This window comes from Sorex araneus, chromosome 6 (genome assembly GCF_027595985.1).
Source record: "Sorex araneus isolate mSorAra2 chromosome 6, mSorAra2.pri, whole genome shotgun sequence".
Lineage (NCBI taxonomy): Eukaryota > Metazoa > Chordata > Mammalia > Eulipotyphla > Soricidae > Sorex > Sorex araneus.
In genome coordinates, this window is record NC_073307.1 from 105,544,347 (window position 1) to 105,570,626 (window position 26,280).

At 40.1% G+C, this 26,280-nt stretch overlaps 1 protein-coding gene across 1 annotated transcript; it reads left to right on the top strand.

Annotated features, from left to right (window-relative positions):
• Positions 1-4,911: 4,911 nt before the first annotated feature.
• LOC101540178 (tripartite motif-containing protein 5-like) lies at positions 4,912-26,280 on the top strand. Its single transcript, XM_004621210.3, has 7 exons — positions 4,912-5,328; positions 9,537-9,632; positions 10,389-10,619; positions 18,001-18,023; positions 23,135-23,235; positions 24,552-24,578; positions 25,259-26,280. Exons 1-7 carry the CDS (start codon positions 4,912-4,914, stop codon positions 26,026-26,028), a joined length of 1,665 nt encoding a protein of 554 aa, XP_004621267.3. The 3' UTR covers positions 26,029-26,280.

The following is a 26,280-nucleotide window of genomic DNA, read 5'->3' on the forward strand; positions in this document are numbered from 1 at the left end:
GATTTTGAAGGGAATTAGGGAGATAAAGTGGGAGAGAGAGTGAGGGTAAAGTGTTCAAGAAAGAACCTGGACTTATCCAAGGGCAGAGGGAGCCCCTACACACATCCCAGCATTAGACATGAAAGCATGAAAGTACACATCTCAAGAGGGGAGATGTGGGCGACACGTGTGCTCAGGCATCGCTTATGCTTGGTCATGTGGGCACAAATAGCACATTGGCTCGGGCAGCATGCATGCGCCCCTCCTTTGTTCAAGGTGGCTAATATGCGCTACTTAAGGTCTTTGAAAGAATTCTAAACTATTAATCATAGATCCAGACAAGTGTGTGTGTCTGTGTGCGTGCATGCACGCGTGCACGTGTGTGTGTGTGAATGTGTGTGTGTGTGTGTGTGTGTTTTGTGGGGAGGCCAGTGAAGGAAGGGCAGAGAAAATGGAGAGAGCACGTGAGCTTATTTAAGCAGAATAGTCTCTGACACATTTAAAAATAAACTTGTTCCTTAATCTTTTTTTTTTTTTTTTAACTCCTGGTGGTGCTCAGGAGACCATATGGGATGCTGAGGATTGAACCCGAGTTGTCTGCGTGCAAGGCAAACGCCCTACCCGCTGTACTATCGCTCTGGCCCTGTTCCTTAATCTTTAAAAAAAGAGAAAAATATACAGAATAAAGTAATGCCTTCATGGCAGTGCTGTCTGTGATAAACTTTTCTCTTTGAAATCAGGCTTCAGTAGCATTTAATAGTTCCTGGGAAAAGCTTGGCACCGTTCTTCAAACTATCCCAAATGCAAGTGTCATTATGCTGGTTAATGGCATTGATCTAAATCCAGGTTACTAAGATGATGCTTTAGTAGATATGCATAAGCTCCAGTTCACAATGGCTTATTTGGATTACCCTTTTTCCCCTTTCAGTTCCACATTTCTTAGGTGTCTTCAAAATAACTAACCTTCATGTTTTCTGCTAGCATTGTTGAATATTCTTTTATTTTCTCTATTGTGTAATTGTCTTTGTTTGTCTTGGACTTTGGTCACACCTTGCAGTGCTCAGAGTTTGCTCCTGGCTCTGTATGCAGGGCTCATTTCTGGTGGAGCTCAGGGGACCATATGAGGTGCTGAAGAGTGAACCTAGGTCAGCCTCAAGCACCTTACCTGCTGTACTATCTTTCTGGCTCCACATATTATCTTTCTGGTCCCATATTCTGCTCTCATAATTTACCTGTTATTTTGTATGCATATAATTATTTATTTTTCTACTGTGTTTTACATGAATACTAGGTTTTCAGGGACTAAAATATTACTTAGACTCATGATTTTGAATATTAGTCAACTTGTAGTCATGAGATATTTTTAAAAATTTGACATTTATTTGTGACACTGTGTGATCATAATGAGTAAACATATGCCTTTTGCCTTTCTAGCACCCAACACATGCACACCTACACATATAAGTATGCATTGTGTAGTCCTCAGTACATTGCCAGGTCAAGGTTTAGCATCCATTGGAAGTTTAGCATCCCAGTACTTCGATACCCTACAAACCATTAGTCAGTCTGGTTCTTTCCACTTCCACATCCCTAATGTTCTGGGTATTGTCACAATACAACATTCAACTGAAAAGAAACAGATTTAATTGTTCTGGATATTTTTGGGGGGAGGTGGGGGCAAAGAGGAGATTGAATCATACCTAGCAATTCTCAAGGTTCACTCCTGGCTTTGTGCTCAAGGATCATCTGTGCTTAGTGCCAGGAACTGAAGAGAGTCAGCCAACTACAAGACAAGATACTTACTTTTTGTACTCAGGACCTTTTTTAAAACCAAACTATTCACAAATCTGTTGCATGGCCCACGTAGGAGTAGAAACATTCTGAAAATTTGTCTAAAATGATAGCAAAAGAAAAGATTGTTCTGAATAAAAGACTTTCCCAGTGAGAATTTTATTATGAAGAGTATCTACACTAACAAAGAAAGTATAGATTGACTCCTTTGGAATAGGCCAGAAATTAGGTCACGAGTTATAGTTGTTCAACAGACCTTAATGTAAATGACCCAAATTTTAGTCTGATTGTTCTTCAACAATATTGATTGGGTTAATAATCAGTATTGAGTTAGTTGGGTTCCTGATTTATATATTTCTTTTGATTCTGTCTGTGAAGTAAGAGACAGCCCTCTATTACAGCCCAAATATATTACTTCATTCCAATATCTTTCTTTCTTTCTTTCTTTCTTTCTTTCTTTCTTTCTTTCTTTCTTTCTTTCTTTCTTTCTTTCTTTCTTTCTTTCTTTCTTTCTTTCTTTCTTTTTTTCTTTCTTTCTTTCTTTTTCCTTTCTTTCTTTCTTTCTTTCTTTCTTTCTTTCTTTCTTTCTTTCTTTCTTTCTTTCTTTCTTTCTTTCTTTCTTTCTTTCTTTCTTCTTTTTTTTTTTTGCTGTTTGGATGACACCCGGCGATGTTCAGAGGTTATTCCTGGCTCTACACTCAGGAATCACTCCTGGCGGTGCTCAGGGGCCATATGGGATGCCGGAGATAGAACCCAGGTCAGCTGCGTGCAAAGCAAACACCCTCCCCGTTGTGCCATTACTCCAGCCCCCTTCATCCCAATTTCTAATTCTGTGTATTGAAAATCTATTTCATGAACTGTAGGATAACATTAGTTTGTCTTTTCTGCCTTGCCACAGGGAGCTTAGGTTTATTTGGGTTACTCCCATCACAGTGCTCCCACTCCTCTGTGTTTATTTGTAATTTCTTTCTTTGTGCTCTGTTGACTTATAAATATTGTTTTTCTCTTCTCCTTAAGGCCTTTGCATTGTTTATTCAGAGCAATGTCCTTTTTGTATGGTCACAGGAAGACAGTAAATGCTATGCTTTTGTAACCTGGTAGTTAATTGACTGTCAGTGATATTTACCTCTTGGGCATCTGTTCTCTCGACTTAAGCCTCAGTTGCCTTTACTTCCTAGCACCCCAAAAGCAGGACTCCGACTAGGGACTGGATGGAACCAAGTCAAGTTGTGAGCTATGTGTTACCCTGGCATCGAAATGGGCCTGGCCAAAGTGCTCTAATGCTTAACTATAAGTTAAGAGCTTGGTCATGGAAAAATGCTGTCATGATCCAAAAAATAGTAACAAGATTTGGACCCTGCTAGGGTTAGGAATGCTTAATCTGGCCTGAGCACTGTAGTATGAGTCTGTGGCAAGATGTTTCCTGGAGAGCTGCCCTACAAGCCTCAATGTATCTCTTACTGTGTCCATACAAAAATAACTAATATTAATATTAATATTAATTTTTTTCTTTTTGGGTCACACCCGGCGGCGATGCACAGGGATTATTCCTGGCTCATGCACTCAGGAATTACTCCTGGCGGTGCTCAGGGATGGGATGCTGTGAATTGAACCCGGGTTGGCCACGTGCAAGGCAAATAGCTCCCTACCCTCTGTGCTATTGCTCCAGCCCCAATAAATAACACCTTAATAGATTATTAAGATGTTAATTAAGTTATTGGACTAAGGAGAAGAGGAACACCCCTAGTTGGTGTTTCTGCCTTTAAGCCTGATGGGCAGTCAGGGAGGGCTTTCTTATGTTGATTTTGCACTACCAGACTGGGTTGTAGCATGGGCCTAGAGTACTAGGTGTGGAGAGAGTTGGAGGAGTTGGGAGAGAGACCAGGACAGCAAGATGGGGTGTGGAGAGACTAGAAGGCGGACAGAAGGAGAAGAATGTAGAAGAATGAGGAGCAGGCACGTGGGGAGAGAGAGCAGGGAGCAAGATGGAGTGTGGAGAGATGAGCGGGAGAGACAGGAGATGGGAATGAGGGGCAGTGTGAGACTAGAATGGGGGGCTTAGAGATACCAGAGCAGGCGCGTGGGGAGAACGGAATAAACGGCAACTGATCAACCAACCTACTTGGCCCTTGTTTCCTCCTTTGTCTGCCCCATAACACTGGCTGCCCCGGCTGGGCGAGCAGTCCGAGACGTCCCAACCCTGGGAAACTGGAGATTAACAGTTTTGTAAATCATTTTTTGTTTATCTTGGTTTGGGGGCCACACCCAGTAGTGCTAAGGGCTTATTCCAAACTCAGAGATCACATCTAGAGGTGCTGGTAGACTATATGGGATGCCAAGGATCTAACCCAGGTTGGCAAGTGCCTGTACCATTTTTCTGGAGGTATATGTCACTCTTATCATCTGTAGTTACACCTCTGATAAAAGGATTTGCTCCTACCATTTTATAATCATTGTGTCAAGATGATGAGAAAAATCATTATAAATGTATAGTAGTGACAGCAATGGATACGGTATAGATAAGTTAGAATAGTTTTTCAAATAAGGAACATGTAACAAAAGAGTCTGTGGAAATACAAAAATTAGTCATTGTATATCAGCAACAATAATCCATGCTTGGAAAGGAATACATTTAAAAGCCCAGATTGAAGTGGTAGGTTTTTTTTTTTTTTTTTTTTTTTTAACATTGAGGATGTATTTGAGCATGAGAAGGAAAAAGTGGGAGAGATAAAGTTCTCACATGATCTTGGAAAAAAAAAACTTGATTTGTCCTTCACATGATCTTGGAAAAAAAAAAAACTTGGTTTGTCCTTTTGTTCAGTAAGAACAAAGAAAATAAAATATTTATACAGTGAAAATGGGACTTATTGTGTGATATGGATTGAAGATTAAGTGAAATTTTTATGAAAAGTGGTTTTTGTCAGGTCTTCAAGCTCTTTTGCTTGTTTCTCTCCTTTTTCTTTTTTAGAATCTCTTCCTTTTTTTTTTTTGCCTGTTTTTGATATCTACATAATATTAGATATCAAGATATGTTATGCCTACCTTTGTGACTCTGCCCCATTCAACTTCCTAATTTTGCAGGGACCTGTGCAGAAAAGAGCCTCCAAAGTCAGGGTAACTATGAGCAAAGGAGCAGCAATGATGGCTACAGAAATCCTGAGAAACGTACAGGAAGAGGTAACCTGCCCCATTTGCCTGGAACTCCTGAGAGAACCATTGAGCCTGGACTGTGGCCACAGCTTCTGTCAAGCTTGCATCACTGCAAACAGCCAGGAGTCGAGTCAAGCAGGGAAAAACAGCTGTCCTGTTTGCAGAATCATTTATGATCCTGGGAACATGAGGCCTAATCGGCATCTGAACAATTTAGTCGAGAGGCTCCGAGGGGTCAATTTAAGCCTAGAGGAGGAAGAGAAGCAAGATCTCTGTGCGCACCACGGAGAGAAGTTGCTGCTGTTCTGTAAGGAGGACTGGATGCTCATTTGCTGGCTGTGTGAACGCTCTCAGGAGCACCGTGGTCACCACACCCTCCTCCTTGAGGAGGCAGCCAAGGAATGCAAGGTACGAGAGCAGATGGAAGGGCAGAAAACACATGGGGCTGATCACCTTGGCAGGAGAGCCCAGAGACCTGTGTTTCTTTTTCCCTGTGCTCAGTCTCTGCCATCGAGAGAACATGTTTGTGCATTCCAGTTCCCAAAAGATTGGCCTACAGTACAGCCTTCTCCAGAAGTTTGAAACACTTGCCCTAGATAGGAGACAATGGGTGCTTCAGAAAAGCTTTTAACACCTTTTTGAATAGGTGAAGTGGGAGACAGGTGAATTATGATGTAAATTATTCCCTTATTGCAGGAGCAGATTTATCTTGTAAGAAAGAGAAATTGTTTTCTTGGGAACAGATGGTGATCTCTAATTTCTACTGAAATCTTCACTTATTTCACTATGTTCAATTTTTCTGTCCAGTAATAGGTTCTATTTACTTTTCTTTCTTTTTTTTTTTTTAAAAAAGTTTTTATTAGTGAATCACTGTGGGGTACGGTTACAGATTTACATATTTTCGTGGTTGTGTTTCAGTCAGTGCTCAAGTCCACTCTCCACACATTTGGACAGGCCTCACACATGAAGGGACTGGCAGAGGAATCCAGGTGTGCGGGACCCGGGGCTGAGATCTCCGAGCCTTCTAGGATTGGGACTGGGCCTTCTCCACCCAGACCCAACATTTTCCAGTAGCTTGGCAGCCACAAACTGCCCCCAGTGCCTTGTAATCCCACCAATGGCCAACATTTAAAGACTATAAGACCAAGCTCCTGTAAGTTCAAGGCCAAAAAGGGACATCTAATAGCCTTGTTCTCCCTCTTAGAGAACCTGACAAACTATCAAGAGTCCATTGTCCCACAGGAGAGTCTTTCAGCTCCCCATGGCATATTCATATCCCAAATACAGTAAAAGATATATACATACTTCTCAGAGAGCCCGGCAAGCTACTGAGAGTAATCCACCTGCATGGCAGAGCCTGCCAAGCTACCTGTGTCGTATTCAATATGCCAAAAACAGTAGAGATAGGTCTCATTCCCCTGACCCTGAGCCTCCAATCGTTGGGAAAGATGAGCTGGCTGCTAAAATCTCAGGGCTGAGTGCAATACAGACGTTACTGGTGCCCACTCAAGTAAATAGACACCGAACAATGGGATGACAGTGACAGTCATACAATGCTTGAGTACCCATCCCTCCACCAGTGCCCATTCTCCACCACCTATGATCCCAGTATCCCTCCCACCCTCCACCTCACCCCGCCTCTGTGGCAGGGCATTCTCTTTTGTTTTCTTTCTCTCCTTTTGGGTGTTGTGGTCAGCAATAGAGATATTGAGTGGCCATTGTGTTCAATCTATAGTCTACTTTCAGCACATATCTCCCATTCTGAGTGGGTCCTCCTACCACACTTTACTTGGTGTTCCTTTTTCTATTTGAGCTGCCTTTTCCTCCAGCATGTGAGGCCGGCTTCCAAGCCGTGGAGCAAATCTCCTGATACTTATCTTTACTATTCTTGGGTGTTAGTCTCCCATTTTGTTACTTTATATTCCACAGATGAGTGTAACCTTCCTATACCTGTCTCTTTCTGACTCATTTCACTTAACATGTTACTTTCCATGTTGATCCACATATACGAAAATGACATGACTTCATCTCTCCTACAGCTGCATAGTATTCCATTGTCTAGATGTACAAGAGTTTCTTTAACCAGTCATTTATTCTTGGGCCTTATCAGATGTCAACACCTTATCAGATGGGTATTGGGTGAATATCCTTTCCCATTCTGTAGATTGTCTTTATATTCTGCAAAGCTTGCATTTGTATCTTTTGTGGTGCAGAAACTTCTTGTTTAATATAGTCCCATTTGTTTATCTCTGTTTCCATTTGGTTGGTCAGTTGTGTGTCATCTTTGAAGATACCCTTAGCTTCAATATTGTGGAAGGTTTTGCCGACCTCGTCTTCAATGTACATTATGGATTCTAGTCTGATGTTGAGGTCTTTAATCCATTTTGATCTGTCTTTTGTGCATGGTGATAGGTAGAGTTCTAAGCCCATTCTTTGCATGTTGTTGTCCAGTTATGCCAGCACCATTTGTTAAAGAGGCTTTCCTTGCTTCACTTCACACTTCTTGCTCCCCTATCAAAGATTAGATAATCATATTAGATAATCATCATTACATTTGGGTTTGTGTTAGGGACATCCCACCCTGTTCCATTGGTCTGTGGCTCTGCCTTTGTTCCAGTACCAGGCTGTTTTAATTGTTACTGCTTTGTAGTAGAGTTTAAAGTTGGGGTGGGTGATACCTCCCATTGTCTTTTTACCAAATATTACTTTAGCTATCTGTGGGTGTTTGTTGTTTCATGTGAATTTCAGGATTGCTTGATTCATTTCTTTGAAGATTTTCATGGGTATCCTTATAGGGATCGCATTGAATCTGTATAATGCTTTGGGGAGTATTGCCATTTTGACAATGTTCATTTTTCCTATCCATGAGCAGGGGATATGTTTCCATTTTCTCGTGTCCTCTTTTATTTCGTGGCATAGTGTTTTATAGTTTTCTTTGTAGAGGTCCTTTACCTCTTTAGTTAAGTTGATTCTGAGGTACTTGATTTTCTGGGACATGATTGTGAGGGATTGCTTTTTTATGTTGCTTTCTTCTGTCTCATTATTTGCATATAGGAAGGCCAGGGACTTTTGGGTATTGATGTTATGGCCTGCGACTTTGCTGTACAACTCTATTGTTTCTAGGAGTTTCTTAGTAGAGGCTTCTTGATTCTCTAGGTATAGTATCATATCATCTACAAATAGTGAGAGCTTGATTTCTTCCTTTCCTTTCTGAATACCCTTAATATCTTTTTCTTGCCTAATTGCTATTGCAAGTACTTCCAGTACTATATTGAACAGAAATGGTGAGAGTGGGCATCTTTGTCTTGTCCTTGATCTTAGAGGAAAGGCCCTTAGTTTTTACCCATTGAGGATAATGTTTGCCATAGGTTTGTTGTAAATGGCTTTGACTATTTTGGGGAAAGTTCCTTCAAAACCCATTTGTTGAGAGTTTTCATCATACACGGGTATTGGTTCTTGTCAAATGCTTTCTCTGCATCTATTGATATGATCATATGGTTTTTATCTTTACTTTTTTGTTGATATGATGGATTATGTTAATTGATTTCCAAATGTTAATCCTTCATTGCATCCCCAAGATGAATCCCACTTGGTTGTGGTGTATGATCTTTTTGATGAGTTGTGGGATTGTATTTGCTAATATTTTGTTGAGGATCTTCACATCCATGTTCATCAAGGATATTGGCCGATAGTATTTTTTGTGAGTGGTGTCTTTGCTTTTGGTACTAGGGAGATATGTGCCCCATAGAAACTGTTTGGGAGAGTACCTGTGTCTTCAATTTTCTGGAAAAGCTTGAGAAGAACTGGCAACAGGTCCCCTTTAAAAAATGTTCGAAGAATTTGCCAGTGAGGACTGGAGTGATAGCATAGCGGATAGGGAGTTTGTCTTGCACGCAGCTGACCCGGGTTCGATCCCCAGCATCCCATATGATCCCCTAGATGACTTATGATAGGCATCTAGTGAAGCTTTTGGGGATGTGTTCTTTTATTTTGGGCTTGTACAGCTTCCTGTGACACTGGTCTTCCGGTGAAATTGGAGTAGGCCAGTGAACTATTGTCAGATTGTGTTTTTATTATTGTCAGGACATTTTGAACAAAATTAGGTGATGGAGGTTGGGATGTGAATGGAGAGTGCCAGGAAAGGGGAATATACCTGCAGCCCAAAAGAAGGCCACGCCCAATTTTGCAGAAGCCATGACCCCTACAGTGGAGGCCACACCCCCAGCAGGTCCCGATGCTAGATCCCCGGCCCATGGACCTGTACAGAGCTCGGGGAGGGGTGGGACTGGGGCGCGCAGATCAGTGCACCTGTACAGAAGCCCTGCCGGGGCTAGGTGGGAGGGGGCTCCTGGCTAAACTCTGGGCAGCTGCCCTCTGGGATCTGTCCCAGCGGCAGACGATGGGGGATGTGAGGCAGGGTGGGGGTGCACAGACTGACACACCTGTATAGAACCCTGGTGGGAGCTAGGTGAGCTGCCGCTGCACTCTATTTACTTTTTAGTTTCTAAAACTTAATTTCTTAGAAGATTGGCATTATTTTTTCCTCATTTATCTTTTATTCACATGATGAGAACTCTCAAGGTTTAAGTCAATTTTTTTTTATTTCTTTGCTACAGACAAATCTCCACGCATCTCTGGAGCAACTGAAAAAGAAGCGGCAGAAAGCCACACAATTTGAAACTGCTCTCAGAGAACACAGCACCTCTTGGCAGGTAGAGAAACTTCTTGAGGAAGTCAGACAAAATTTCCTGGCAGAGGAGATACTTTCTGTAGAAATCAGACAAATTGAAAACTTGAGTTTTAGGAAGATGGAGTTTCTTATTTTTCTTCATTATTAATAGTTCCAAATGGCATTTGACTATCTATTCATAATTCTTTTCCTGATAGAGGTGAGGGTTGGAAGGTGATCCTGTTCATTGGAAGTCCCTGTAGAGGGCGTCACTGGTGAATAGAGCCTGACACATTCTCATCATTTTTAAAATTTATTTTTGGGCCACGCCCAGCATACTTGGGTGATATTACTGACTGTAACCAGAAATCAATCCTGTCAGTGCTCTGGGGACCTTTGAAATGCTGAGGATCAAACTAAGTGAACTATGATTTTTTAAATCAACATTTCTGCAGAAAATGCTCCACTTAGGACTCCTGGCTTAGTCTTCTATGTGAAATTTTGCAAGAAAATGAGAGCTAATTTCAGGAAATAAATTATTCAGCCTAGCAGGTAAAAACTGAGTAACATCCTCACACTCCTTTTTGGCTCAGGATTGACCTTAATATTATAGATCTGAAGCCATTGTTTTTGACTCTGATGTGAGGAAGTAATCTGAAAAGTCACATGTCTTCAAGAATGGTTCTTGTTTTCATTTAGCTAACTTTAGCGAACTTTTCAATAAGTCTAATTATATTTCTCTGGCTCCCAGTCTCTGCCTTATATCCTGAGCGCCTTTCTCTCTTTCTCATTCTTTAAGAATCAAATAGAATATGAGATTCAAAGTGTCCAGAAAGCATTTAAAGAAGTAAGAGATATTCTGGATTTGAAGGAACAGAAGGAGCTGCAGAAGCTGAGGGAAGAAGAGAAAAAAATTCTCCATGACCTGGCAGAGTCCGAGAAGGAGCTGGTTCAACAGAGCAATTTCACTAGAGGTCTCATCTCGGAACTGGAGCACAAACTACAGGCATCACCAAAAGACATGATGCACGTAAGACTTGGGAAGCAGCCCCAGACCCTGAGATTTAAGAGAAATGAGAAACTTTTTTCCTACCCATGTTTATTGTTGTGCTCTGACACTAAGATTCTTTGTCCCGGTTGTATAATGCCCTTCCATTTATTTCAAAGGCTGTTGAAACAGTTAAAAGTTCTAGTAACAAGAGAATAATCTCATTTATTTATTTATTTATTTATTTATTTATTTATCTTAGCTTTTTGGGTCACACCCGGCGATGCACAGGGGTTACTTCTACCTCTCCACTCAGGAATTTCTCCTGGCAGTGCTCAGGAGACCATATGGGATGCTGTGAATCGAACCCGGGTCGGCTGTGTGCAAGGCAAACGCCCTACCTGCTGTGCTATTGCTCCAGCCTCAGAATAATCTCATTTATAATAAGTTATCACGTATAGGGCAAGAATTAGACCATAGATCCAGTGTGTTTGAGATATTCTGTAGATTCTTGTCCCCTGGGAACCAGTACTGCAAAGCATTTACCAAATAAATTGTTTTCTACCATTTGCCATTAGCAAATGAACTTCCTATTCTGAGTCTTTTCCTTTTCTCTAGATAGGATTTTCCCCTCTTTTTCTGTTTTCTAGTAATAAGTTATGAATGGCGGTATTGCATTTTCTTTATTTAGTAGAATTCACCATGCAGCTATCTCAGGATTCTTTTATTAATATTTAATGGATATATATTTTTTACTTGTATCAGGTTTATAGTTTTTTTTTTAACTGTTTGTGAGTTTATTTTTGTCAGTATTATCTTCATAGGAATTAGTTTCAGCTATCTTAAAAATAAAATTAGCCTTAAAATCCCTTTTTGCATCATTAATTTATACAGAACCCTCAGTTAATAGAACCACAGAGATAGTACAATGAGTGAGGTTCTTGCTTTCACACATCTAAGTTGTGTCTGATTTTCAGCACCATGTATAATCAACTCCCTGTGCATCATTAGGAACGGTTCTGAGCAGAGCCAGGTGTAAGTCCTGAGTATCACTGGGTAAGGGCCAAATATCAGGAAAAAAAGCAAAAGAAAAAAAAGAAATGAAAGAAAACCCTTTAATAATACACTTTTTATTTGTTTTTTTTTTTTCTTTTTGGGTCACACCCAACGATGCTCAGGGGTTACTCTTGGTTTTGCACTCAGGAATTACTCCTCGTGGTGCTTGGGGGACCAGATGGAATGCTGGGAATTGAACCTTGGTTGGCCGTGTGGAAGGCAAACACCCTACCTGCTGTGCTATCACACCAGCCCCCTGGGTGATTAATTTTCTTTCTATTTCTTGATCTAATTGTTTCATGAACTTTATCATTTTTTTCAATAACACACCTTTTTGTTGTTGTTGTTGTGTTGCTGTTGTGTGGGGGCCACACCGGGTGATGCTCTAGGGTTCCTCTTGGCTCTGCAATCAGGAATTACTCCTGGTGGTGCTTTACCTTCTGTATTATCACTCCAACCCCCAAACAGACCTTGTTTTAAGCCTTTTAAAAAAATGTTTATATTATTTATTTCTGTACTAGCATTATTATTTTCTGTGTGTATATATATGCATATATACACATATGTGTATATACATGCATATATACATACATGTGTGTATATACATGCACATATACATATATATGTGTATATATGCATATATACAGATATATGTGTATCAAATGCATATATATATATGATTGGATACTACTATTGTTCCTTTACATTTTCTGAACTATAAACTTGGAAAACTTTTTTGACATTTTTGCCTAAGATAAGTATTTAATGATACAATGCACTGCTATAGCTGTGGTCCCTACTCAAGGATTGTTATTTTTATTTCATTTAGCATAGCATAATTTCAAATTCTGAAAAATTTTTTGACTTATAAGTTTATTTTAAAGCAAGTTGTTTAATGTAACAACTTCTTGATAGTTTATTTTGGTTTTTCTGTAGATTTTACTATATTAGTAAAAATAATTTATTTTACTTTATTTTATTTTACTATACATTTATTTTACTATAGATAAATTTAATTTACTTAATATTTCTAGTGAAGAGACATCTATTTCACTATATATATATATATACATGTACACATATATTTAAACATATTGATCCTCTTTCTGTGCTCTAAAATACTGTTTTTCCTGAGTGTTTTTCTATGTTCACTCTGGGAGATTTGTCTCTTAAATTAAGTGAAATGTCTTCTATATCTTCAAAACAAATATTTCAAGAATAAATTTTTAACTTTTTCACCTTTCCAATATAGATTTTTAACTTTTTCCTAGTTTTTCTCTAATGATTATATTTCCTTTCTTATCATGGTCTACTTCATATTGATGAAGAATTAATTCTAGAAAAACCTACTTCATCACTGATTAGGCAAAGTGTTGCTCTTAATATGAGCCTTGTGTTTTTGATTATTTGTTTGGTTTTTAGGCCAAACCTGGCAGTGTTCAGGATTTGCTCCTGGCTCTGCAAGGGATCACTCCTGGCAGGGCTCAGGGGACCATACATATATGTGGTGTTAGAGATCAAACATGGGTCAGCTGTGTGAAAGGCAAGCACTAATCCTATGGCCTCTTTTGTTTGTTTTGTTTTGTGTTTTGGGGCCACACCAGTGATGCTCAGGGGTCATTCCTGGCTCTGCACTGAGATATTGCTCTTTGTAATGCTCCTAGAACCATAGGGATGCTGGCAATCGAATGGAACCCAGGTTCACTGCATACAAGGCAAGTGCCTTACTTGCTATACTATCTTTCCAGCCCCTCCTTCTATCTCCTTAATATGGACCTTAGACCTAACAAAAGCCAATGCTATGCAGCCTCAGAAATTTTTTTTATTTTCCAAAGTTTATTAATCATCAGAGAAGTGCAAACCAAAACTACAAAGGGAGAAATGCAAATAAAAACCACAACCATTCTCACCTAACACCTGTGAGAATGGTTATTATAAAAAACAAAAAATAATAAGTATCGATGATGAGGATATACATGGGGTCTGATAAGAAGTAAATTGATACAGCCACTATGGAAAAACAGTATAGAGTTCCTTAAAAAATTCAAAATTGATCCAGCAATTCTACTTCTGGATATATTTACCCAATGAAAATTAAACTCTAACCTGAAAAGACTCATCTAGCATTAATCACAATAGCCAAGGTATGGAAACAACCAAAGTGTTCATGCATAATGACTGATACACTGAGTGGGTTGAAATTTCCACATGTTTTGATCTGGCATTATAGATACACTAGATTGCCACTATGCAGGAAGTGAGGCTGCCATTATGCAGGAAGTGTGGGCACACTTTTTCCTACACCTCATTAGACAGGAGATTTCTGACTCAGAAATTATCCTCCAGGGCCAGAGAGATAAGCAGGTAAGGCACTTGCCTAGCACATGGCTGACCCAGATTCAATTCCTGCCACCACAAACCCACCATGAGTTATCCCTAAGTGCAGAGCCAAAACAAATCCTGAACCCCTGAGCCTGAGTGTCCCCCGCAAGTACTGTACTCCAGGGGCACGAACAAGCTTAATTCCTCCTGTTGAGAAATTTTTGAACAGTAGAATTTCTTTTGTGTGCCCTTACATTTATTCTTTTAGTTGGGCAGTTTTATGAGGGAAATGAAATAAGTGATGCAGGCACATTTTTTCCTTGTATCTTTTCACCATCTGTATATTATCTTTGAGGAGGTTTCTGTTCATCTCTTTACCTCCTTTTTTGTGGGGGTTGTTTTTTATTTTTCCTTATAAAGTTATATTCAAATTTTACGTATCTTGGATATCAATTCTTTATCAGATGAGTGGTTGAGAAATATTTTCCCCCAATCTGAGGGATGGATATCTTAACACTTCTTTTTCAGTTCTTTGTTAATACACCTTTGTCTTACATTTGGATCAGATCTGTTCATGCCAACAGGATAGATACAGTCCCTTTTACTATAATCTGGCACTTTATGATTTGTGGAGAGCCTCCACAGGACCGGGTGCTTCATAAACAACACCTGTTCTTGTTAATTTCACCGTGCTTTGAAAAACAGGATGTCCTGTCACGCCCACAAGGTGTAAGAAAACAGGATGTCCTGTCACGCCCACAGATAGGCTAGGGCTGGAGTGTAGCACTGTGGGTAAGGCATTTGCCTTGCACGCGGCCGACCCGGGTTCGATTCTTCTGCCCTTCTCGGAGAGCCTGGCAAACTACCAAGAGTATCTAGCAAGCATGGCAGAGCCTGGCAAGCTACCCGGGGTGTATTCAATATGCCAAAATCATTAACAACAAGTCTCACAATGGAGACATTACTGGTGCCCGCTCAAGCAAGGTGATGAGCATCGGGATGACAGTGATACAGTGATAGTGATACAGTTTTATGAGACAAGATGATCTCTCGGTATAGAGTTTGAGTAGGGTTAATGGTAAAGAACTTGAAATTTGTTTTCCTACATGGGATCCCTATTCATACTTATCCTTTTGGCAGGTAGTCAGTCTCTAGGCTAGCCTGCTTTTACATGCTCCACTCTAAGATAAAACTGTTTAAGAGAAAACCAGTTAATATTATAACTTTAGCTTGTAATGTAGGCAGCTGTTTCATTTGGGGGCCTACTCAAGGACATGTTTTTCTATATAAAATGGTGAATGAATGGAGAGAAAAATGGATGAAAACTACAACTTTGCTATTTATTTTTTACCACCTGGGTGATAATAGTATAATTAGTGTGAAAAATGGTTGAATTGAGGAGGTAAAGCATGATGTAAATTGTCTGTTAATAAGATGAGGTTTCCTAAACCTGAAATTTGTGATTCTGTGGAAGGGAATGATAGACACAGACTGATAAAATATCAAGCAAGAATATTTAGGGGGAGGGGCTAAAGTGATAGTACAGTAGGGAAGGTGTTTGCACAAGGGTCAACCTAGGTTTGATTCCTCATGCCCCATATCATTCCAAGCCAGGAGTAACTCCTGAGCACCTCCAGATGTGGCTTCAAAACAATAGTGGGAGTAGTAATAAGACACTAATGTCAAAAGTCAAAGGCCAACTTCAACTGTATATATTTTAAGCTCCTTTTCAAACCAAAGTGTTTGTGGTTTCTGTAAATGAGTGAGCCATGCCACTCTCAAGTCTCATGATTTTTGGAACCTGATCTCTTTGCCTTTGTTATCGGAACTCTCACTATCAATAGATTCTTGTCTATTACTTCAAGATGATTTCTCCCCATATTACTCCGGTCCTTCTCTTGCCTTTGCATTAAACTGATATCCTCTTAGTAAAGGATCTATCACCTCTTCTAGGTTTTCTGAATCTCATAGCTGAGTTTCAGGCATATAAGAGCCACCACCAGTGTTATTTTCCCTCCATTAAGTATGCCCTAGTTCTCTCTCATCACACAGCCTGCCTCCTCTGCAGATACATTTTGAAGTATGGGTGCTGTAGTTTGGACCTCATGCTTTCAGTGTTGTTGGCTCTGTGGTTTAGATATATACCTCTAACACATTCTACACCACCGATGTGCTCGAGTCCCCTGCCCTTGCCCCTGTTCCTTCCCGAACTCCTCTTCTTGCTTCCTCACCTTGATTTCTTTCCTTTCCAGTTCTCTTTCCTATGTTCTAGGGCCCAGGGTGATCTAGATGTCCCTCCTTTAACATCTTGCATTTCCCCATCCTATCATTCTATATAACACAGAAAAGTGAGGTCACACTGTCTTTATTCTTCTGACATACTTCACCTACCATGATCTCTACTTCCATCCAAGTTGTAGCAAATTGCGTGATTTTATCATTTGTTGCAACTGCATAGAATCACATTGTGTATCAATAGCATACTTTTACAATCCACTCATCTGTCAGTAGACACCTACTTTGATTTCATAGCTTAGCTGTTGTGCTAATTGCTGCTAATTGTGTATGTCCTTTTGAATGAATATTTTTGTGTCCTGGGGGTAGAAACCCAGAAATGGGATTGCTAGGTCCTATGGCACCTCACTTCTTACTTTCCTCAGAAAGCTGCATACTGGTTTTTTTTGGTTTTTTTCTTTTTTCTTGTTTTTTTTTTTCTCTTGCATACTGTTTTTCATAGAGGTTGAACCAGACAACATTCCCATCACCAGTGGATGAAAGTTCCTTTTGTGCCACATCTCTGCCAAGAGATTGTTCCCAAGTTTTCTGATATGTTCCATTCTCATTGGTTTAGCTCATTACCTGATAAATCATAACTGATTTAACTCACTATCGTTTTGATTTAGATTTTCTTGATAGTATGTGATAATGAGAACTTCTCATATGCTTATTGGACATCCATTTGTCTTTAAAGAAGTGGTTCACTTCCTCTCCCCATCTCTTGACAGTGTTTTGGAATTAGTTGTTGAGCTTTATGTGTACTTTATTTATCTTGGGTATTAACTCTTTATCTCATGTATTGAGTGAAAATATTTTCTCCCATTTGGCTGGGTGTCTTTTGGTTTTAGTCCATGATTCTTTTGCCATGCATAAACTCTTTGATTTGATGTAGTTCCATTTGTTTATTTTTTATTCTGCTGCCTTTGTCTTTGGAGTCAAATAATTGTAAACACCTTTGAGATCCAAATCTTGGATCCAAATTCTGCCTATATTTTCCATGATGTATTTTACAGATTCTGATCTGATCTCAAGGTCTTTGATCCCTTTTGAATAAACTTTGTATAAGGTGTGAAATATGATCCACTTTCATTTTCCACATGTGGTTATCTAGCTTTCCCAATACCATTTGTTGAAGATGCTATTCCTATTTCATGTACCAGCTCCTCTGTTGTAGGATATCATTGGTATTTGCCTTTAGGCCAGTTGTCTTGCTGGAAAGGAATCTGTCCTAGAAGCAGCATCCCCCAAGGGAAAGAACTTTAACCCTATTGATTGTGACCACATCTATGTGTAAGCCCCAACCCCTCATGCTTTGGGATTTAACTAGGCTGTAAGACTGGGCTGGGGGTTCCAGATCCAGGGACTGGAGAGAAGCAGAATGAGAGACAGGAGTGAATGGGATGAGATTGGAATAAACGGCAATTGGCAATAGAGGGGCTGGAGTGATAGCACAGTGGGTAGGCATTTGCCTTGCATGCAGCTGAGCCGGGTTCAATTCCCTGCATCCCACATGGTCCCCCTGAGCACCGCCAGAAGTAATTCCTGAGTGCAGAGCCAGGAGTAACCCTTGAGCCTCAGAAATTTTTGTTTTAATTCTGTAAGGAAGTCTTTTCCTCCTGTATTTGGTAATATTTTGTTTCCTTCACGAACTAAGAATAAGGTCACTGGATCTGTTCTACTTCATGAAACAGTAGTGAGAATGTGATGAAGCCCTGAGAGTGGAGTGTGCTTATTATTGCTAGACTCATATTTTCTCTTTTCTCTCTAGAATGTGAATGATCTCCTCAAAAGGTATGTATGGAAGATCAGAAATGGTTCTTTTTTGCAGTGAAAAGAAATTTCTTATCATTAGAGTCATCAGGAGATGAATAAGAATAAAACATAATTCTCAATAACTTTATATCAGATTTCTATTACCGAATCTTGGCTTGCATGATCTCTAAGTATTGAGAATAAACTTGTCAGATAATGAATTTGGTTGCGAGGACATTACAGAGTTTGGATGAGTGGCACTTTTAGAGATGTGACCTCAGAATGTTTGTGTTGACTTAATTTTACCCTGTTTCTGTATCTAACTCAGATATATGAATTAAGGTAGGGAAATGTTTGCTTTATTTGCTGCACTGTAACACTGTCATCCCTTTGTTCATTGATTTGCTCGAGTGGGCAGAAGTATTGTCTCCATTGTGAGAATTGTTGTTACTATTTTTGTCATATCAAATATGCCAGTAACTTGCCAGGCTCTGCCATTTAGGCGTGAAACTTCCGGTATCTTGCTGGGATTTCCGAGAGGGATGCAGGAATCGAACCCTGGTCAGCCGCGTGCAAGCAAATGACCTGCCCGCTGTGCTTTACCTCCAGTCCTTGCTAAATATCTAAAGTTAGAGATTTTGGATATTTTGCAAGAACTGCCCTTTTTTAAAAAATATATCATCTCTTTATTTGTTGATGCCATTATAAAAACTAATACATAAGCAACAAAAAGATATTTTCTTGAGTTGAAGTCAGCGGCAGTTACTCATCAGAGTGACAGTGAAAAACATCAGCATTAAAGTATTATTATATTTCCTATTGTCTTTACCAATTTTGATCTTCAAAACAATTTTATTGATCAAAATAAGATAAAAGATGACGTGGAATCTTATTTCAAGAATATAAAAGTCTAATTATTCAAACAGTTTTTATCATAAAGCTAAACTCTCAAGGTGTCTAGAGGTGGCTTTTTTCTCTTTAACTCAGTAGGCTAACAAGAATTAGTAAAGACAATACTTCAGTGTTTCTGACAAAGTAGAAAGAGTGAAAAAATAAGTAAGGCTAAAATTTGGCAAAATATAATATGCCTTCTGTTATCTTTGAATAGGTTGCCAGTGACTTCACTCTGAACACTGTTCTTTCTCCTTTGAGAGTTGTTGGTTTGCTTCCTGAAGCAACTGCTGTAACTGTGTAGATGTACAGCCATTGTCTGCTTCTCAGAAGACTCCATTCCATGCCACCCATTGCTATTCTCAGTGACAGTTGTGTCTCCAGCAGCTTTGACAATTTTTAATTTTTATTAAATCACCATGTGGAAAGTTGCAAAGTTCTCAGGTTTATATGTCAGTTATACAATATTCAAACACCCATCCCTTCACCAGTGCCCATATTCCACCACCAGAAACCCCAGTATACCCCCCGCCCCCACCCCCTACCCCCTACTGTATAACTAATGAATTTCACTTCATTTTTTCTTTACCTTGATTACATTCCATAATTCAACACAAAACTCACTATAGTTGTTGGAGTTTCCAACCAAGAGAGACAGACCTACTATATTTGATAATTAGTTTTTCATTGCTGGAAATGAAGAGATATGTAGCCCCACTGCTACAAGTACATAACTCTCTCTCTCTCTCTTTTTTTTTCCTTTTTCCTTTTCCCTTTTTTTTTTTCTTTTTCCCCCTCATCCCCCTTCCTGCGCCTCATAGTATGGTGTACGCCACGCCGGGTCGGCCAGCATGGGGCTTTTGCTTAGTTCACAGTCCAGAGGTGGCTGCTACATTAAAAACCTTCAATATATCAACAAAAACTTACTGTTATTATTTGGAGTTTCCCCCCCAAGTCAGACCTGTTCAAATGGAACCGTTTCACATTGCTGACAATTATAAATGTTAAGTCTCGCGGACGCTGCTGCGTCCGCGCGGTTTTGGATTTCTGTATAAAGTCCAGGGAAAATTCTGCCAGAAATTACATAGCCCAGCTCACAGTCCCAGTGCATTGCTGTAAGAAGTCTCTGAATTCAAAGTCTTTAGGCGCAGAGGGTCCGATTCGCGCTCAGCGGCTCCGGATTTATCTGGGCCGAGGGCGTGCCAGTTACGCCCCCTTCCCATGAGTTCCTGGGAGCCCCAAAAGTAAAAACCGAATACCTGTGGGTTTGGAGTCACAGAAGATGGCGCCTGCCACATGGGTGCCACCAGCCCGCCGCTTTCCGTGCAGGAAGACAAGGTGGGGAGGAAAAAAAAATCCACCCCCGGCAGCACAGAGTTGTAGCCCAGTTCGGTGTCCCAGTGCATCGCTATCGGATGCTGCGCTGGATGCCCGAATGTGTTACATCTTTGGAATCAAAGGCTTTAGGCGCAGAGGGTCCCAGCTCTGACAATTTTTGACCTGATAAAATCCAGGGACTGCTGAGCCTTATGCAAGTCAGTGATTACCTTCTGTCTTTCACTTTATTCAGTTCTAAGTGTTGTGTGTCTTTCATTTTGCCTTTATTTTTTCTGGAATTCTTTTTGGTGTGGGCACACCCTGCTATCCTCAGGGTTACTCCTGGGTCTTCACTAGAAATCACTCTTAGCAGTACTTGAGGAACCATATGGGATGCCAGGGATCAAACCCAGGTCGGGCATGTACAAAACAAACACCTACTTGCTGTACTATAGCTTCACCCACCTTAACTTCCTCTTTAACTCACTGACGTCTATAACACAGGTGGATCATTCAATTTCTGTCTTCTCTAGTTCCATTTCCACATGCTCTCATTCTCTTATACTCTATTTTACTTTTGTGTACTGGGGGCTACATGGAATGGTGCTCTGGACTCCCTGTCTCTGTGCTCCGCACTGACTCTTTGCAGTCCTCACTACTAAATGCAGCAATTTTGATCAAACGGGGTAGCAGCAAGAGGGCAAGTACCATACTCCCTGGATTTTCTCTCCCTTAGTTTTGGGAGTGGGGGTGGTTAAAGTGTTCTGGACACATGGAAGAAGTTAGAGCTTAATTGTGGCTCTGAGCTCATGGATCATTCCTAGCAGGCTCAGAGAATCATGTGGGTTGCCAGGATCAAACCTGGGTCTGCCACATGCAAGGCAAGCACTATACTATATTCTGCTCATCCCCCCTATCTTTTGGATCCATCTCTGTCATATTTTCATTTTTTCCCTGAGAATGGAAGAGAGTAAGTTTTCCTGTAAGGTTCTGCTAACCATATCATCTCTGCTGCAAAGAAGTATCCATCATGATCACATACTTTATGTGTATCTATGTAAATACAAAGGAAGGGTACAGTCAACATTGGCATTCCAACCTGGCAGCATCAGGTCTCTCCAGAATGCTCAGCTACATGAGCTTATAGTAAGATTATAGTCTAAGTATTTATAGCTCTTTTAACAAAAGCTAAAATCTTTTTTCTATCATTTCTAAGCTTTTATTTCCTATTTGTTTTATTTATTTTTTAAAATTTATTTATTCTTTTATTGAATCACCATGTGGAAAGTTACAAAGCTTTCAGGTTTAAGTCTCAGTTATACAATGCTCGAACACCCATCCCTTCATCAGTGCACATATTCCACCACCAAGAATCACAGTATACCTCCCCCCTTCCCCCCACTTCCCCAGCCCCCCACCTGGCATGTGTAACTGGTACATTCACTTTACTTTAATTACATTCAATATTTCAAAAAAAACTCATTATTATTGATTTGGAGTTTCTCCCCCCTAAATTCGATCTGCTGAAAAGAAAGCATTTGATAATTTGTTTTCCATTGCTGAGAACGAAGAGATATGAGGTCAGAGGCCGCACTAGCAACCGCACGGTTTTGTATTTCTGTATTTTAGTAACTAAGTCCAGAGAAATATCTGTCAGAAATTGCAACATTGTAAGCTTGTACCTCTCAGCTACTTTATATTCCACATATGAGTGCAATCTTTCTATGTCTGTCTCTTTCTTTCTGACTCATTTCACTCAGCATGATACTTTCCATGTTGATCCACTTATATGCAAATTTTATGACTTCATGTTTTCTGATAGCTACGTAGTATTCCATTGTGTAGATATACCAGAGTTTCTTTAGCCAGTCATCTGTTTTTGGGCACTCTGTTTTTTTCCATATTGTGGCTATTGTAAACAGTGTGGCAATGAACATAGAAATGCAGATATCATCTCTACTATACCTCTTTGCCTCTCCGGGATATATTCCCAGGAGTGGTATTGCTGGGTCAAATGGAAGCTCAATTTCTAACTTTTTGATAATCGTCCGTATTGTTTTCCAAAAGGCCTGAACCAGTCGGCATTCCCACCAGCAGTGAAGGAGAGTCCCTTTCTCCCCACATCCACGCCAACACCTGTTGCTTTTGTTTTTGGGATGTGGGCCAGTCTCTGTGGTGTGAGGTGATATATCATTGTTGTTTTGATCTGCATCTCCCTGATGATTAGTGACGTGGAACATTTTCTCATGTGCCTGTCAGCCATTCGGATTTCTTTTTTGGGGAAGTTTCTGTTCATCACCCCACTTTTTTGATCGGATTGGCAGTTTTCTTCTTGTGGAATTCAACCAGTGCATTGTATATCCTTGATATCAACCCTTTATCTGATGGATACTGCGTAAATATCCTTTCCCATTCTGTATATTGTCTTTCTATTTTGGTCACTGTTTCTTTTGAGGTGCAGAACAAAAGCTAAAACTCTCAAGTTATTCCTAGAATTTCTCTCCTAGGGAATCGATTTTGAAGATATTGATACTTTCTAACCTGTATCCTCATACTTTGTGTACTGAAAACCAGGAACCAAGTTCCATGACCTCACTTTCTGTCACTACTCTGAATGCCACATCCAGCAGGGACTTTTCCACACAATTTTTGTCTTGATTTGCTAGGTTCATTATTTCATATGACTTCTAGAAAATAGAGAAGAAATTAATTTGTTCTGGAAGGGGAAAAATGCTTCTGAGATGTCTTTATAGGTTGGCGCTGAGGACAAATGGAGAAGGTAGGTAGAAATGATCTTAGCTTTTCTAGCTTTGAGGTCTAGACTCTGTTATCTGCCATGGTCTCCAGGAGGAGAGCTTGAGCGTATCATTGAGATGAATAGAACAAGTCAGTGTCTTTGAAGGGACAGTGTATCAGATCTAATCAGTTTTTATCATCCTCAGGAGTAAGAACTTGACTCTGAGAAAGCCAGAAACATTTCCCCTGAAAGATCGCAAAGTATTTCAAGCTACTGATCTAAGTGGGATACTGAAAGCATTTTATGGTAAGGAATAGTGGATTTAAGTTGATAAAGGTGGGATTTGTGATGGTATGTGCTAAAAGGGGAAGAGGATCAGTTTCTGTGGACAACAGAGGAGACACGAAGAAGATGGATGCTAGTCATCAGGGAGATGCAAATCAAAATAACAATGAGATATCTCACACCACAGAGACTGGCACAGGTCAAAAAGAATAATAACAACCAGTGCTGCTGCGGTGTGGGAATAAAGGGACTCTCATTGGTTGTTGGTGGGAATGTCACGTCATCCACCCTTTTTGGCAAATGATAAGGGAATTGTTTTTTAATTTTCTAAAGAAACCAGAAATTGAACTTCCATTAGACCCAGCAATACCACTTTTGGAAATATATTCTGGAGGCCCAGAAACACACAGCAGAAGTGCCATCTGCACTTCTGATGTTTATTGCAGCACTGTTCACAATAGGCAGAATCTGGAAACAACCCAAGTGCCCGAGAACAGACTATTGGTTTAAGAAACTATGATTCATCTACACAATGGAGTACTACATAGGAAGAATGAAGTCATTCTTGAAGAGATGAGGAAATTTGATTATTCATGGATGAACATGAAGAGTATCATATTGAGTGAAATGAGTCAGAAGGAGAGAGACACACATAGAATGATTGCATTTATTTGTGAGATTTAATAAACACAGTATGAGACTCTTACCCAAAGACAATAGAAATAAAGACCAGGAGGACTGGTCCATGGTTGGAAGCTTGTGAGAAATTGGAAGAAAGGGGAGAGGGCAGTAAGGAAAGAGAAGGGAACACTATGAAAATGACAGTTGGAAATCATTATTCTGGAGAAGAATTGAGTGCTGAAGGTAGGCAAAGGGAATTTGTGTTCCTGTAACATAAACATAATGCCCCAAAGAGAGAGAGACACTGAAAGAGAGAGACACTAAAAGACAGGAGTGGAGGCAGAAGTACCGAAGTGCCTACTGTAGAGGTAGACTGGGAGTGGGGGCAGAAGGAGGAAGACTGGGGACATGGTGGTGGAAAATGTACACTAGAAATCGACAGGTGTTAGAACATTGTATGACTGAAACCCACCTTGAACAACTTTGAGATAAACTGTTTATCGCACTGTGATTCAATTAAAAAATTTTAAAAAGAAGAAGATGTTGGAGGCCATTTATTTCTAGATATATCTTTACTTTAATGGGATGTGTTCAGGTGTTGGATTCTATTTTCATGTAACAGTTCAGTTCCTCACTATAATCCAAACTGCAGAGGAAATAAATTTTAGTTCTTACTCCTTTCCTTATGTTTAACACTATTTATTTTTCCATTTCAGAACTGAAAGATATGCAGCGCTACTGGGGTAAGGAAAAATCACACTATCATCAAATTCTGTTCTCATAGTAATTAAGAAGTTTTAATTTTCTAGTAGATCTCATTTTTTTTTCTTTTTCGGTCACACCCTGCTATGTTCAAAGGTTACTCCTGGCTTTGCACTCAGGAATTAGTCCTGGCAGTGCTTGGGGGATCCTATGGGATGCTGGGAATCGAACCCAGGTTGACTGCGTGCAAGGCAAACACACTACCCGCTGTGCTATTGCTCTAGCCCCCAGATCTCATTTTTTAAGACTCATATTTCCCTTTCACTAATACTATATTTGGGGCTGGAGCGATAGCACAGCTGGTAGGGCAATTACCTTGCATATGGCCGACCCGGGTTCGATTCCCAGCACCCCATGTGGTCTCCTGAGCATCGCCAAGGGTGATTCCTCAGGGCAGAGCCAGGAGTAACCTCTGTGCATCGCCAGGTGTGACCCAAAAACCAAAAAAAAAACCCAAAACAAAACAAAACAACATACATGTCATTGTTTCTGCTTTGCTATTCTCCCCAAGAACAAAGTACAATTTGCCATAGTTCCCACTTAAATTATTCTCTTAGACTAATTTATTCTCTAGAATAATTTAGAATATTCACTTAAAGTGTTCCTCTTAGAATGTTACATTAAAGCATATTCCTCATGCAATCTTCTAATTTTTCTACAGTTCAGATGACTCTGAAAGTTCCTGACAATAACCCGGGTATTGCCGTTTCTTTGGATGGAAGACAAGTGAGATGTTTCGCCAATGGGAGTTCACAGCAGGGTCTTTCAAATGGTGGTTGTGACAATTATGTTCTGGGCTCTGAAGCTATCCAATCAGGAAAGTGTTACTGGGAGGTAGAAGTGTCAGACAAACATGAATGGATGGTGGGTGTACATCAAATCTCATCAATTAGATCCTCTCAATCCAGTCAACAAAATAATTCTTCATCTTCCTTTGTATGTAGTAGGTCCTCCGCTCATTCACCTGTCTTTGAACCTGTGGGGTCCTCTCGTGCATCTCGCTTTATATATATTGGTTCCTTCTATCTCTGTAATGAACAAAATAATTATTCATCTACCTTTGGATCTATAAACTCCTCACCATTCCAAAGAGATATAGTCCCCAAACCTGTACCCTTTGACCAGCCCCCTATACATGAACCTCAATTTGACTACTGGGTTATAGGGTTACAGAATCATCCTGAGAATCAAGTTTTTGTGAATACTTCTGCATCTCATTCTGGGGCCTTGACTCTTTCCATGACTGTTCCTCCCTGTCGTATTGGGGTTTTTGTTGACTATGAGGCACGCACAGTCTCATTTTACAATGTCACAAACCATGGGTTTCTCATCTATAAATTCTCTTCGTGTACCTTTACTAACAAAATATTCCCATATTTTAATCTTATGAACTGTTCTGGCCCAATAACTTTGTGTTCACCAACTTCTTGAACTACCACACACTCTCACATTTTCATTGTAGCATTATTTGCTTTATGGGGGGAAGAGGAACTCCACCCAGTAGTATTTAGTGGTTACTCCTGGCTCTGCACTCAGGAATGACTCCTGTCACGTATCAGGGGAACATCAGGTCAGCCACGTGCAAGGCAAACATCCTAACTGCTGTACTACATCTGTGGCTTCAATACTGCTTGCTTTGGGTGCCTCCAATAGAACATGACTTATACTATTCCTTCATGTTTT

Excerpts from the sequence above, each read along its gene's own strand:
- LOC101540178 (XM_004621210.3), top strand. The coding sequence starts at position 4,912 with ATGGCTACAGAAATCCTGAGAAACGTACAGGAAGAGGTAACCTGCCCC. Across the intron at positions 10,620-18,000 it reads CACCAAAAGACATGATGCAC|AATGTGAATGATCTCCTCAA; the intron begins GTAAGACTTGGG and ends TTTTCTCTCTAG. Across the intron at positions 18,024-23,134 it reads GTGAATGATCTCCTCAAAAG|GAGTAAGAACTTGACTCTGA; the intron begins GTATGTATGGAA and ends TATCATCCTCAG.